Source organism: Elgaria multicarinata, chromosome 10 (assembly GCF_023053635.1).
Source record: "Elgaria multicarinata webbii isolate HBS135686 ecotype San Diego chromosome 10, rElgMul1.1.pri, whole genome shotgun sequence".
In the NCBI taxonomy this organism is placed as follows: Eukaryota; Metazoa; Chordata; class Lepidosauria; order Squamata; family Anguidae; genus Elgaria; species Elgaria multicarinata.
In genome coordinates this window covers 52,550,101-52,564,591 of record NC_086180.1, presented here as the reverse complement: position 1 = coordinate 52,564,591, position 14,491 = coordinate 52,550,101, and the positions used below count along the sequence as shown (strand labels likewise).

General features: G+C 40.6%; 1 protein-coding gene across 6 annotated transcripts in view; it reads right to left on the bottom strand.

Annotated features, from left to right (window-relative positions):
• GRIA2 (glutamate ionotropic receptor AMPA type subunit 2) overlaps positions 1 to 14,491 on the bottom strand; it is a 91,502-nt gene that overhangs the window by 42,137 nt on the left and 34,874 nt on the right. For all 6 annotated transcript variants that reach the window (XM_063135970.1, XM_063135965.1, XM_063135966.1 and 3 more), the window contains exon 3: positions 11,342 to 11,581. In XM_063135970.1, the coding sequence (XP_062992040.1) occupies positions 11,342 to 11,581 (240 nt within the window). The remainder of the gene's footprint in view (positions 1 to 11,341; positions 11,582 to 14,491) is intronic.

The window sequence follows — 14,491 nt, the reverse complement described above, 5'->3', positions numbered from 1 at the left end:
TTTCTTTTCTATGAAATTGAATGAGAATGGCCAAAATTCTCATGGGAGAAATTTTCAGCACACCACTACTTATTTCAATTATCTATTCATAAATAAACTGCCAAACACTGTCTTATTTTTCCTTCATGAAATGTTTTTTTTAAATTATTCAAATTAGGAAAACAATTTATTTTGATGTCTATTGCCATTTGAAAGGGAATACCAGTTTGCAATGCTTTTTTAACACTCCTAAAATACCACCTTGCCTGTGTAACATCTATTTTGCCATGTTGTGCTAGTGCAACTCTTGGCTAGGGATGTATGAGAATTTAGTTTCAGTTTGGCATTGATCAGAATTTAACCAGTTCATGCCTTTTGGATTGAACACGGACTTGGATTTAATCTACACTCAAAGGGCCTTGCTAGACCTACGAGATAATCCGGTCGGGAGTAGGGGCGAACCCACGCTGTAGCTAGCGCGCGCCGTCGCCCCTAGCTAGACATCAACACGCAACGGGGCAAGGGAAAGCCCCGTTGTGTGCTCCAGTTTTTTTAAGGTTAAAGGGCCATGTGTGCAGGAGTGCACCCATGAAAAAGGTACGTGTTTTTTTAAAAAAAATAAAGGGTTCCCCGCTCCCCCTGCCCGTCCCCCATCCCTGCTCGCCATGCCCTGTCCCCCGTCCCCATCCACCATGTCTGGTCCCCCGTCCCTGATGCCCGTCCCCACTCGCCATGCCCTGTCCCCCGTCCCCATCCGCCATGCCCAGTCTCCCGTCCCCGATGCCCATCCCCGCTCGCCAGACCCTGTCCCCATTCTTCTTCCCCCCCATCCCTGATGCCCGTCCCCGCTCGCCAGGCCCTGTCCCCGACCCCGATGCCCGTCCCCGTTCTTCTCCCCCCCTCTCTCCTGCCGGGTCTGGTCTTTACCCTGGCCCCCATCTCTCCCCCCCCCCGTGATTCCCCCCCCGGCCCGATGGGCACAGCGCTCCTATGAGCGCTGTGCCCAGACCGTGGCTTCTCCCGGCTACTCGCGAGTGAGCAGCTGGGAAAAGCCACGGACTCTGCTAGACTTTCTGCAGCCCCGGTCTCAGCCGGTTATCCCGGGTTAAGGGAGGACTTAGCCCGGCCTGACCCTGGGATCCCCCGTGCGTCATCTGGATGCACAGGAGGTAGACTGGGCCTCACATTGGGCTAACGCCTCATCTAGCAATGGCCAAAGTTTCCACATTACTGAGCTTTCAATGTGATTCACAGAGACACACCCTTTCCAAAATATGTCAGATAGCTTGCATACATATGAAAACTGTGCATGAAAAACTGTATACTTTTTTAAAAAATGCAGACAACTGCACTCCAATAAATGGGAGAAAATGTGTACACTGTAAAGATTCGCAAAATTGATGCGTACATTTGGAAATATATACATGAAAATATGCACAGATTTTCATATAAAAAGAAAAATACAAAGCTCACAGTCTGAAATGGACTCAAGTCGGAATGAGCTTCAAGTGGAATTAGGAGAAAGTTGGTGAGCTCATGTTTCGCTGATTTCTACATCCTTATTAACTTTTCCCATCCTACAAAGGTTCCTTGCTGGTATTGCCATTATTAGAAGCTGTGATCACTAGCATTACTATAGTATTACTAACAAAGAGCTTTGAAACACTTCAACTTTTAACTGTACCAATCCAATTTCAGGGTCAAATGTATTCCATGAAAGCCATGCAAATACAGTACCTGATAACAACAGATAATAACAGAGCAGCATTCATGAGTTATGAATTACAGCTACAAATCTCCCAGACCCTGTGACCATAGCACACATTTTGTGGCAAGCTATGCACAATCACCACATTTCACAACTGCATGAGTAGGACAGACAAAATGGTTCCATGAATCACATTGTTGATATGATTTTTTGCCATAGCATCAACCACAGAGATATCACATGCCCCTTTTCTTGGTGACAGCAAGTGACATGCCCTATCTGAGGATATCCAGTGGGGACAGCTATCTTCCCTTTTCCTTTTTACCAAGAATGCCCTGGGAATGATGTTGTATCATCACATAGCAATATTCCCATTGGGCCATTCCTACTGAGAAACATTGGAATGCACATCTAAGTAGCATCATAATGGACTCTCAGTTTTATAGCACCAATACATGATTCTCACATTGCATTTTCACAACAGGTACATGCAAGAAATAGACCCTAATTCCTTGTGCATACAATGATCAGTACAAAAAACATGCTTTCTTGCCCACAATATATATATATATATATATCATATGAGCTAGCCATTAGTAAATAATCCACATTAGGTGGGGTTGGGGAGGACTATAGATCAGTCTTGGAGCACATGTTTTGCATGTGGAAGGTCCCAGGTTCAATTCTTGCATCTCTAGGTAAAGCAGGTGGACTCCTGTCTGAAACACTTGAGAGCCGCTGCCAGTCAGTGTAGTCAATACTGAGCTAGGTGGACTATGTTCCTTTGAGGTATACTCCAACTGAACATCTTCTGCTTTTCATTCAATCTCATTGGTTCTACATATTGTCTATTGCAGTGGTTCTCAACCTGGGGCACTCCAGATGTGTTGGACTGCATCTCCCAGAATGCCCCAGAGCTGGCTGTGGCATTCTGGGAGTTGTAGTCCAACACATCTGGAGCGCCCCAGGTTGAGAAAGGCTGGTCTATTGGTTCTAAAGTCTGATGTCCATGGTAGTAACAGTGGGCATTGAATGTAGCAGAGTTACATCAGGCAACTATTACTGTCTTCCCTGGAGCAGCAAATTTATCAGCAGGCAGACTCATCTCATAATTTAACTGAGTAGCACTGACAAAATTAATTCATTTACAGTAATTTTAATATTGGTTTTGAATTTGCTGTAAGTATTTAATTTTGCAGTAAGTATTCAGTTGAACAGAGAGTCCATATAATGATGCACAAAGCCATCCAGAACCATAGAGAAGGTTGGCATGTTTCCTTAATAGAATTTAAAAGATACATTGTGGGGCGGGGGCTGTGACATGGCCATCACAGCTTTCATGTGTAGGTAGAGTTGAGTGGCCTCACCCTACCCTTTCACTTACTATTTACTTGGGTGTATTTTGTTATTTGGACATTCAATCTTCCTATTTGGACATGGTGTGAGTGGCTCAGTTCAGACAATACATTTCTCAATGGTGGTTTTAGAACTTGGTGGAGTTTTTACACCACTGTTGAGAAATGTGTTGTCTGGTGGGAAAACTCCATGCAACGTTGGAGGTTTTTTTAAAAAAGCACTCCCCGCAGAATATCCACGCTGTGCAGAGGAGAGTTCCTGCACAACCATGGTGTGGTGTGGTGTGTGGCGGGTTCCGTGGAGTTTTCCGTTGAGTTGACGTTTCTCATTGGCTACAGAGTCCCCTGACAAGAGGGGCAAAAGAAGTGAGTGCTGCTTTAGGAGAGCTGCCGGGTTGTTGTTTTTTTTGTAGCAATGGCTGTTGGGATACTATCGGGAGGAGAGAAGGCAGAGGAACTGTCAATCAAACATTGTGTTGACTTTTACTCAACTCCGTGGTAGCCGACAGTCACACACCAGGACTACCCCCAAAAAATTCAACCGTTGAGTGGAGTTTCCACACTGCATTGACTAACATGTTGTCTAAACTGAGCCAGTGTGTATGTAATTATATGATACTTGTAAGACTGTCGGGGAGGATGAAGACAAGCAAAACCAGATTATGCATCCTAAGGGTTGTGTGTACCCAAATCCCTGACCATCATCCCTGTGAAAAAAGAGAAATGGAAAAGATCATGGACCAAAACATTGAACGAAGTATAGCCAGGACATCCTGCAGTGTAGTTATGGTTTTAGAGACCAAAATAATTACAATATAACCTTTGAAGAATCTAGCAAATTGTTCTGCCTGTTAAACACTAAAGAAAACATCAAAAGAGTTGCCATAATTGAACAAGTAATTATTTCTGGACTGTGAAGAGGATCCTATGTGTGTGTGTGTGTGTGTGTATGTATATATCTCATGTAGCATTCCTGCTACTACACATGTTCATGCTGACACTGCACAGCAAACCAAAGTGTGGCTTGAGTAAAGCAGGGAATAAATATTATGTGTCCCTTTTCTAGTATCTTCAGATACTAATTTGGAACAAAAAGAAAAACACTCCTAAACTTCAAGTGCCCATAATGAGGGTGCCTGGTGAGTACAATAATCTTCTGCAAGGAATGACTGAAATGAGGCAATTATGTGAAATGTCAGAGTGATGTTTTATTTTTGAAAAAGAAATAGATCAGTGCAGCAATAGTAGATTTTAGATATATTTCTGCAATTCTTCTATCAAAGACCCTGCCCCTAACTATTACAGACAAGAGGAGATGAAAATTACAGGAAGCAAGGTACAGAAAGTTATGCATACTTAATGGTGCAATCCTAGCCATATTAGACAGAAAAAGTCCTACAATTTGGATTGTATGTCTGGGAATGCTGGAATTTGTAAGACTTTTTTCTTTCTAAACATGCATAGGATTGTGCCATAAGACACACAAACTTTGCTAGCAATGTGCTGTACATTATTCAGGAGTGTGTGAAAAATCTGCTCTATCACAGTTTCCCCACCACCACTTAGGGATTTGCCCAATTCATATCTCCTTAACCCTAATGTGGACCCAAATGCAATTTGCAGTCAGTAATCCATATATTTTTGAGCTTGCAATTCATTCTGCAATACTAAAAAAAGGCATTTAACATTTTTAAAACAGCACACAAACAGGTTTTCCTCAATGGGTACATGCATGCAAAAATGCATGCGTTAATGAAAAATGTATACAAATTTCACAATTTCAAAATGGAATTAATAACAACAACAACAATAATAATGATAGCAAGATGAAACAGAAATGGGACAGAATGAGCTTGACCTAACCCCCTCCATCCCCAATAATCTTGATTAGACTGAGGTTGACAGATCTATCCATCCCTAGCATCCTCCCTTGTAGACTTTTGCCTGGAACTGGGCAAACTTTGAAAACTGCTACAAAAGTCTTTTTCATATTTTAAAAGAACGGTTCTATGATTATGATGATGTTTGCAAAAAGCCAGTGGCCATAATCCAACACAGGCTTACGTGCACTGGAACATTTTATCAACATATTCAAAGACTTTTCTTACTCCAGGTTCTTTTTGTCCTAAAAGACAGTCTTTTGAGTAAAGAATAATTTTTAAATCTTGGACTGAAATAAATATTTTGATCTGCATAGAAGAATTTGACCTGTGCAGTGACCTTAAACCCACTAAAATCAACTCTGTAACAAGGAGTAGATCTTCATTACTTCCTGTCCTTTCCAACAAAGCTTCTAGACACTTTTCGTAAGGATGGGTGAGAAATTCATCCTTCCCAAAACTTAAACAGAAACCGGAATGCTGTTAGACATCGAAATCTGTAGTTTTCTACTTGCCACTTCCAAATGCACATAAAGGGCAGCATCCAAGAGGGTGTTTTTGCCCCCACTAATTCTTCTGCACCCTGCAGATTCCCTTCCGCAAGCAGTGCCCACTGCATACCCAAGGGAGATTTAGTGCTTCATGGGCAACCCGAAATGAGCGGAAGCACTCATTTCGGGAAGGATGCGGGTCGGTGGGGCTCACATTCAGTAAAGGAGCTCTGCCGATCTGCTTCTGCTGACCTTTCCACTCAGTACAGAACAAAATATAGAGATTGAGAACATATAAGCAGAACACAAATCTGTATTGATTTGCATAATGTACTTATTGTCAATAGTGGTTATAGATATGGAGAAACGCTTTTTGAAATGTAACTACAAACATTTTATTTATATGCTTGAATATCTTCAAAATCAAATCTTTGGAGTTGAAAAAAAAATTTTTTTTACAGGAAAGAAAGAGATGACAGTAAAGAACTGTACTAAATAGTACAAACTAACGTAACGGCCAAGACACCTCTGGTGATGACAACCTGACATTTCAGCCTGCTTGTGCTTTGGAAGCCTTTCTCCAGATGCCCTGCTTTTTAAGTCCAGTGAATGGCTAGTTCCTGGAGAGAGGGTCTTTCCCATGATGGTGGCCAAATTATTGAATACACTCCCTAGACGTATTACATAGTGCCTAAACACTGATGAAGTTGGCACCAAGCAACGTCCAGTTCTCTCAGGCTTTAAAAGGTATATCCTTTTAAACAATTTAAAACAATTTATTTATCTTGTTAGATTAAACAAGATAAATAATCAGCATTCAGCAAATTGTTGGAGAGGATGTGGGGGGAAAGGAACGTATTTACATATGTGGTGGGAATGCAAATATGTACAAAAATTGTGGAAGATGGTGTTTTTGGAGATTGAAGAAATTGTGGGAATGAAAATAGAACAAACACCAAAAGTTGCATTACTGTCACTATTGGAAGATGTAAAATGTAAAAAAGAAATTAAGGAATTAATAACGAATTTGCTGACGGCGGCAAGACTGATTGTAGCAAGGAACTGGAAGATTCAAGGGGAATATTGTATCGAAGAATGGTACAAAGAAGTTTGGGATTTAGCTATTAATGACAAACTGACTTGTAATATTAAATTGAGAAAAGGTATAGCTAAAACAAATGATTTTGAAGGAATTTGGAAACAGTTCCTAATATTTGTGTTTTTTAAGGGAAGTGGGAAGCCACCAGCAGAAGAAAGTATGAGATTTTGGAATTAGGAATGAGATCCCGAGGTGGGGGGAGCACTTATATGTTATGTTTGATGATGTTATATAGATATTATATTATTGTTATTCAACATTTATTCAACATTTATGTAGTATGTTGTTTCTTTAATTGTATTGGTGTATGTGTAAGTATTGTAGAAAAATAAAATAAAAATAGAATCCTAAAAGGTATATCCTTTAATGATTTGTTAGATGCTATTTTTATTTGCAACTTTTTAGTGTGTGTGTGTGTGTGTGTGTGTGTGTGTGTGTTTGTGCACTAGCTTTATTGTTTTAACTTTTTGGCTAGTAATATATTGGCTGTATTATTAAGTTGTACTATTAATAATAGTACAACTGCAGGCTGTTATAGAACAGCCTGCCTTAAGGCTGTTCTATAAGAAAGGTTGGGGTAAAAATGTTATGAATATAAATAAATGAACATTTGCTTATTTGAATATGCCTTCCTCCTATTGTATCTGCCCTCTATAGTTGATTATAAATGTCATAGCCATTCATCGATTTGCTAAGATTTTCCTTTTTTCAAAAAATAAAAATCCTACATATTAGCTTGACGCCTGTGCTTTTAAAGCTTTGAACCACTCTCCCCATGATGATATCTTCTTTCTTCTCTTTATTCCCTACAACCCTTCCTCTGTTCTGCAGAACCTCCTCTTCTTTTCACTCTGTTTTGTCTTTCTACTCTTGCCTTTGTTCATTCTACAATGCTGTTATCTATGGGGGAGGGAAATTCTGTGTTCAGTTATCATATTTGCGAGTATAATTATTACCAATAAAATATTTCAAATGGTTTTTTTTAAAAAAGTCCTTATTACCTCAATTCTAATGGGTTTAACAGGTAAATCCAGGATTTCTGGCTTGACTCAGCTCTCTGTTAATGAGATTTATTTTCTTCTAGAGGGCTGGAAACAAGAGATGTATGTTCCTGGCACTTCTATCAACCTTTTTATTGTGACATCAGAGGAAAATGAGTACCAAGGGCCCTTTAAAGAAGTCTTACGACTTGACAAACTTCTTAATGAGGCAATGAAGCACTCTGGGAATTGTAGTTCCCAAAGGTGAACTAGAAAATAAACAGTGGTATAAATTTCCTTCCTTTCACAGGGCAGCTGTTTGCAGTTCTTTACAAGAAGAGGGCTAAGTGCTGAACTAGGTATGACAAGCAAATGCATGTGACTCAATCCAAGGGCCTTTTTAAAGAAGCCAAAGGAAAAAAAACCATCTCTGGGAGAAGAGGTGATGTGCAGCAGAGAAGAAGTAATCTCTGTGTGTGTGGTTAATCCTTTCGTGACTGCCAGTTTGCCATTCCAAAACTCATCTAGAGCCTTTCTACATGAGGCATTTATTGTGCGCTCATGATTCCCCACTCATAATACTTTTGGGGGTGCTTTACATGATGTCATCAACTTCCAGGGCCTGTCCTCTTTATAACCATTATAGTTTTTGTTTTTTCTAATGAGGAAAGCCTGGTATTTCTGTGACTAGCGGCATGAACCCTTTGTGTATTTGTGCAATTCAACTAGATCACAGCACCACCTTTTGGCTGTATAATAGAACATATAGAAAGGCAGAGAAAGAAAACCCTCAGAAAAAGCATGTGTAAAGGAGCCAAACTTAATTCCACAAAGAATCTGGAAGCAGAAGCCTCAGTAAAGTGGAGGGTTAAAACCCTCATGTAGAAAAGCCTCTAATCAGTTTTTCTCAACTATGGCCTCCGAAATGATTGTCTACTAGGAACACCATAAGGGATTAGCAGTTGCCAGTCGGGGGTCGGGGAGAAATTTCTGTTGAAAAAGTGATGGGCGAGGGAAGGATTAACTTCCCACGTCGTAGCTTTTCTACTTCATATTATCTGCCACTTCACGTTATATTGCTATTTTGGAGATAAGGATAGTTGGAGGGGAACTACCCACATATGCACAGAGGGATAGATGTGCCCCACTTCTGCATAAAATATAGTTGAGACCTAACTAAAGCTAATGAAGATGAAGCTTTTAGGGGTATTTATACAGCTATAGACAGTATTGACTAGTCACAATCCCTTTGCAAGATAAGAATTTTCTTGTTCCTGTGCCTCAGGGAGGAGTTCTTTGACAGGAATGGAAAGAATGTAAGACATAATTCAGTAATGGTTCTACAAGGGCTGTCATGACATTTTAAAAACAAATTCTGATAATGGATCATAGAAGAGGAATCACTTCAGTTCTCTTGAATCTAGTCCATCAGTCTGTAAGGTCTACAACTGTAGATTTTTCACTACAACCAAAAGCTTCTGAGTTCTTTCAACTGAGAACAAAGTTGCCCCAGGACACTGAAATGTCACTCAAGTTACTTTCTATAAATAAATACTAATTAAAAATTGGTCAATTGACTAGCTTTGATGCTAAGCTTTAAAAACAGTATAGAATGGTGCAGTGGAAGCTGGTGACTCCAGTTTCAGAGGCCATTCCATTCTGGGTTTTAGTTAGAACCAGCCAAAGCTCTTAAGGTGCTATCTGAGGTGCTGAATTCATTTTGGGAATAGGAATGGAATCACTGCTTCTCCACTGGAATGGTGTAGATAAAACCTAAATGCCTGAATGGTTCTGTTTCACCCTAAACACTCCCCACTAGTAGCTATTCATCCCAATCCCTGCACATTATTGGCCATGTCTGCAACCTCCCCCCTCAAATGCCTGTGTGGAAAATGCGTCCAGGTATGCAGAAAGGCAAGTAATACTTCCTGGTTTGTAAAATGATATTGGCAGTGCCTTGTTTTGGATGTAATGAGGAACTATATTTCAAGTTACCCTGAGAGACAGATGAGCTAAAGGAAGGCTTGGCCTGGTCTTTACCACCAGCCAGGGAACTCAAGGGGCACTGAGAAGATGGTTCTTCCTGCCTCCCAAGAAGAGCATCATGGGAAGTGAAAGACCAACCTGGAGCCATTTATGGACTACTGCTTCCTGCTCCAGTGCTTGTTTTCCTTTGCATTCATTTTTCCTTTTCTAATATGTCTATTAGATTGTCTTTTCTTTTAATATCTTAACAGTGCATAGGAAAATTTTAGGCACTTGATAAATACTAATTTAAAGAACAAAACAAAAAACTGACCAGGCAGGATTAGCGCATTAAGGAAGGGAAGAATGTGTGGACCAAACACTTATTTCTATCTTGCTGAAACTGTGGCTTAGCACAACCTTTGCTACCATAGCGCCCACCAGGTCTTTTGGATTACAACTCCCATCAGCCCAATTCTTGAATTTGCAGGCAACCTCATTATTCCTCTAACAAACAGAACTATAACGCACTAATGAGAAGCAGACACTGTAAGAGCAGAAAATCACATAAATTCTGAGGCCCCTTTCTAAGGGTTTCGCCTGGCTATTGTTTATAAACATTATCCTGCAATAAAATTATTCTGGGAAGCAGGGATTTGTAGTAAACACTCTTCATTTAAGGAAATTCTGATGCAGTTTTCCCCCAGATGTAACTCCAAAGGCAAAGCAATACTATGCAGCTAGAAATATGCTGGATCTACATCAGGGCCAGTCAAAGACATTTTACTGCCTGAGACAGAGCAGCAAATGGCTCTTTCCCTCCAAGTCAAGGCACATAACATCCAAAGTTGGCCACGTTATTTTGGCACCTGAGGCAAGAAATCCCAAAAGCATCTCCCCCCTCCCTGGCAGTAAAAATACAATAATCCTAACTTAAATAACAATTTGCTGCATGGTGATGACACCGAAAACCAGCTACCTGAAATAGCCACCTCATTCTGCCTAATGATAAGGCCACTTAGGTGCAGGAAGACAAAGAAAGAAAGAGGGCTTGCCCAACAACAATCCAACAATTAGGAACACGGAACATAAGAAGACGCCTTATACTGAGTCAAGCTATTGGTCCATCTACAGCAGTATTGCCAACACTGACTAGCAGCAGCTCTCTAGGGTTTCAGGCAGGGATTGAACCTGGGATCTTCTGCGTGCAAAGCATGTGTGCTCTTACTGAGCTATGGCACACAGGGCAAAGGAAGAGTGCTACTTATAAGTGGCATTCATCTCTTGGCCCCCCAAAAGACGTGCACAGATAGGTAGCCTTTCTGTCTACTGACCCAATTTCGCTAGGGACATTCACACTGGGAAAAGCACTGCTGTCTTCTGCCACCATACAAGGATGTGTTTCAGCATGATATTTTCATGCACAGGAGTCACAGAGACATCGAAAGCTGTGTTATGATGAATCAGGCCATTGGTCCCTCTGTGTTGCCAACACTGATTGGCAGCAGCTATCCAGGATTTCAGGCAGGAGTCCTTCCTAGACCTGCCTGGAGATGCTGGGGATTGAAACTAGGGCCTTCTGCATGCAAAGCAAGTGCTCTCTTAATGAGCTATGGTCCCTGCCCCCTGAATTCTTTTGGAATGATTGGTAGAGATATAAACATAGGTTTTTCAGAAAAAGATCCAGAAGCAGTGTTATAGATCCCGGTAGCAGCTTGTTGTGCTTCCACAGAAGCCCTAACTATTCCCACCTCCCCTCTTCGACCAGCCAAGGCCAAAGCTGACAAAAATGTCATCCATTGTATGCTTGGCACTGTAATGCCGCTTCACCATTTTAATTAGATTTGTGGTGTAAAAAATTAATTTCAATAAATAATGTCTTACCTCTGTCACTGTCATAGAGATATGCAAACTTGTTCCACTGGTAATATTCAATCAAGCTCAGAAGTGCTCCCTTGAGGTCGGGCCTCATCTGGATGACAAATGGGTGAGTTCCATCCGTTGGGAAACTGGGTGTGATGAAGGAGACATGAAGGGTTCCACAAAATGATGTTATAGTGTTCACAGACTTCTTGTCATAAAATCCAAAAATAGCAAAGACTCCTCTTGAAAACTGGGAGCAAACTGGAAGAAACAGACAAAAAGAAAGTATTTTAGACAGTGCTATTTGATTGCAATACTTTTTTTTAATGTACACATGTCTGGTAGATAAATGTATATGCATACTAGAGACAGGCTGAGACTAACTAAAGCAAATTCACCAACAAACTGAACCCATTCAAATAAGGTCTTGTAAGTAGGTCCCTCTGTACTTCCCGATGGAGTGCTATGTTCTTATTACTGACATCTTCAATAATGCTACACAAATATGGTAAGTCTGTGATACGTGCATGGTATGAATCAGGGCAGTGATTCTTAGAAGGCAGGCATGATCAAGAGATTTGAAGGTCCAGTTCAAGAACCGCAAAAGAGCCATGAGGTGGGTAAGTAAAATATTGTTTAAGCATGTTTTGAAATGCATTTGGACGTGGCGCTGGCTTTTTAAAGCTTGCAACTTCATCAAGTATATTAAAACTGTAATCACAATATTCTTTATCCTACTGTATCTAATTTGCCCTAGGTGAAAAAATACTTGATGTATTTTGGCTACGTTGCTACATAGCATTTATTATAGCAATTGCTAATTTAAATATACAATTATTATTTTTACTGTTTTAAAGGCACAATCCTATGCATGTTTGGAGAGAAAAAAAGTCCTACAACTTCCATTATTTCATGCTGGCTGAGGAATGCTGGGAGTTGTAGGGCTGTTTTATCTCAAAACACACATAAGATTGCACCCAAAGCCATCTTTAGAAGCAGCAGTGACTTGTGTAGTGAGACAATGCTAACAGTTTGCACTGATGACTGTCATTGAATGGGAGAGAAAAGCTGGATTTTATGTAAGGTATCACAAGATGAAGGTAGGAATGACTGTGGAATTAGTTTCGTTCACAGTAACCAAGTCCAAACTTCCCAAACCTAAACAGTTTGCTATTGAAATCCTACATTTGTGAAGACTGCGATGCAGTTTGCCCCAAAATATGTGCACAAAAATACATACATAAATGCAGAGATTTGAAAATTTCGCACAAAAATGCTTTATTCATTGGAGGGCCATCTGAAAAAAACATGTCGACATTTGAAAAAAGTACACACAGAAATGCATGCATTTGAAAAAAAATACATTTCAAATAAACATGCATGAAAATACATATGGATTTTTGTGAGACTATACAAAAAAAATCACAATCTGATGAAGAATCAAGATGGGACAAATTTATCATTGAAAAAATATCAATCTGACTGAGTTCAAGTTTTATGTATCCCTAGATGTAGGTCTCCTTTATAGGTCACATGTTTCCTGTATAAAAAGCATTGCCTTTACTCCAAATGAGTTTCATTTCATTCACCCTTAGTAATATTCCCCAAATAGCTAAATACAATTTTCCACAGAGCCTAGTGACATCATTGTGTCTGGTATGTGATCCCTAATTGGTTGGGATCATTTAAAAAGGAATGAAACAAAAGAGGAAATGGCATTCAAGGAGCAGAAAAAAGGAAAAATGCCTCTCAATTGCAGTAAACATAGGGCTTTTCAGGGGTTCCTACTCCTTCCTTAGTCACTACTTTTGAAATAAAACCTGCTAATGTTTTGCATGAGCCACGGCAAATATGGGGCAGTAACCAACAGGGCAGCTCCACCCTCTGCTAGTTCCATTGTCCTGGCAGAAGTGACTGCTTACAGAAGTCTTTCACACTTCTAAAACTAATCACAGAAATGAGTGGAAAGACTCGTTTCCAGATCAGGACAGATCAGTGGAGCTCCCTTTTGCAAGCTTGACTGAATGGCCTTGTTCTGGAAACAAGTGTTTCTACTTGTTTGGGAAGTATTTTTAGAACCCCTGTTACACAAATGGTTGCTCCCACAAGTGCTGGGCACAATAGGATACTGCCTATTTTCTTCTACTAATCTTTGATCTCTCTTGACTCCATTAGATCATATTTTCTTTCTTTCTTTTAAGCATTTTTACTTTGTTAGACATCTCGTATTGTGAACTAGCTGCTGCTGTGCTATAGAACTATCACTCCTGTGCATTTATTGGGAAATACTAATTCACAATTATGCAAAGGGCATAAAAGCAGGATAGAAAAAGCAGAGGCGCTGCACGTTTTGTTCTAGTGCTCTGTTTCATTAAACTTTTAATATCAGCATTATAGGACTCAGCAGAAGCAGGTCCTTCTCTATGGCACCTTAGGTCATTGAGCAGAAAGAATAATCTCTTGAGTGAAAATAGTGTGCTGATTATTCCATTTATATTGCCATCTCAGTCAATAAAAGCCCTATAACAATGCTGATCAGAAAAGCCTGGATAAACCATCCCATCTTTCTGGGTCATCCTGTTCAATGACTCTGCAAATGTAGCTTGTTTTCAAGGTGTTGAACAGCCCATGGTGTTATTTACAAAAGGATTAAGTGCGGTCTCAGTAATAAAACAAACTTATTCTTTAAATCATGGTTGGAGAATCTTTTTTCTCTTGAGAACTGAATTCCTTCAGGGGTAATCTGTCAGGGACTACATGCCAGGGGGTGGGACTGAAGCCAATGGTGGGTGGTGGGGGTATGGCTAGACTGCAAAGTGGGTGGGATCATTCTCTCTCTCTCTCTCTCTCTCTTCCTCCCCATTCAGCAGACTGCCAGGGGATGGACATGTCACTCCTGCCAGAGATCTGAGCTGATCATTTGCAGAGGTCTTTTGAAACTAGGCCAAGGGCTACAGTTTCAGGATTAGGCCTGGTTGCCCTGGTGTGGATCCTGAATTGGACTCATAGCCTGAAGAAGCAGTATACCAGCCAAGACAGGAAGCAGTGGAAGAAATTCTCCAAGACTCCAGGAGTCCAGGAGGAATCTTCACAGGAGCTTATCGGACAGGAGGCCCAGGCACAGAGATCATCCTCCCCCTCCCTGGGAACTCAGCCTTTGTCAGAGGGGAG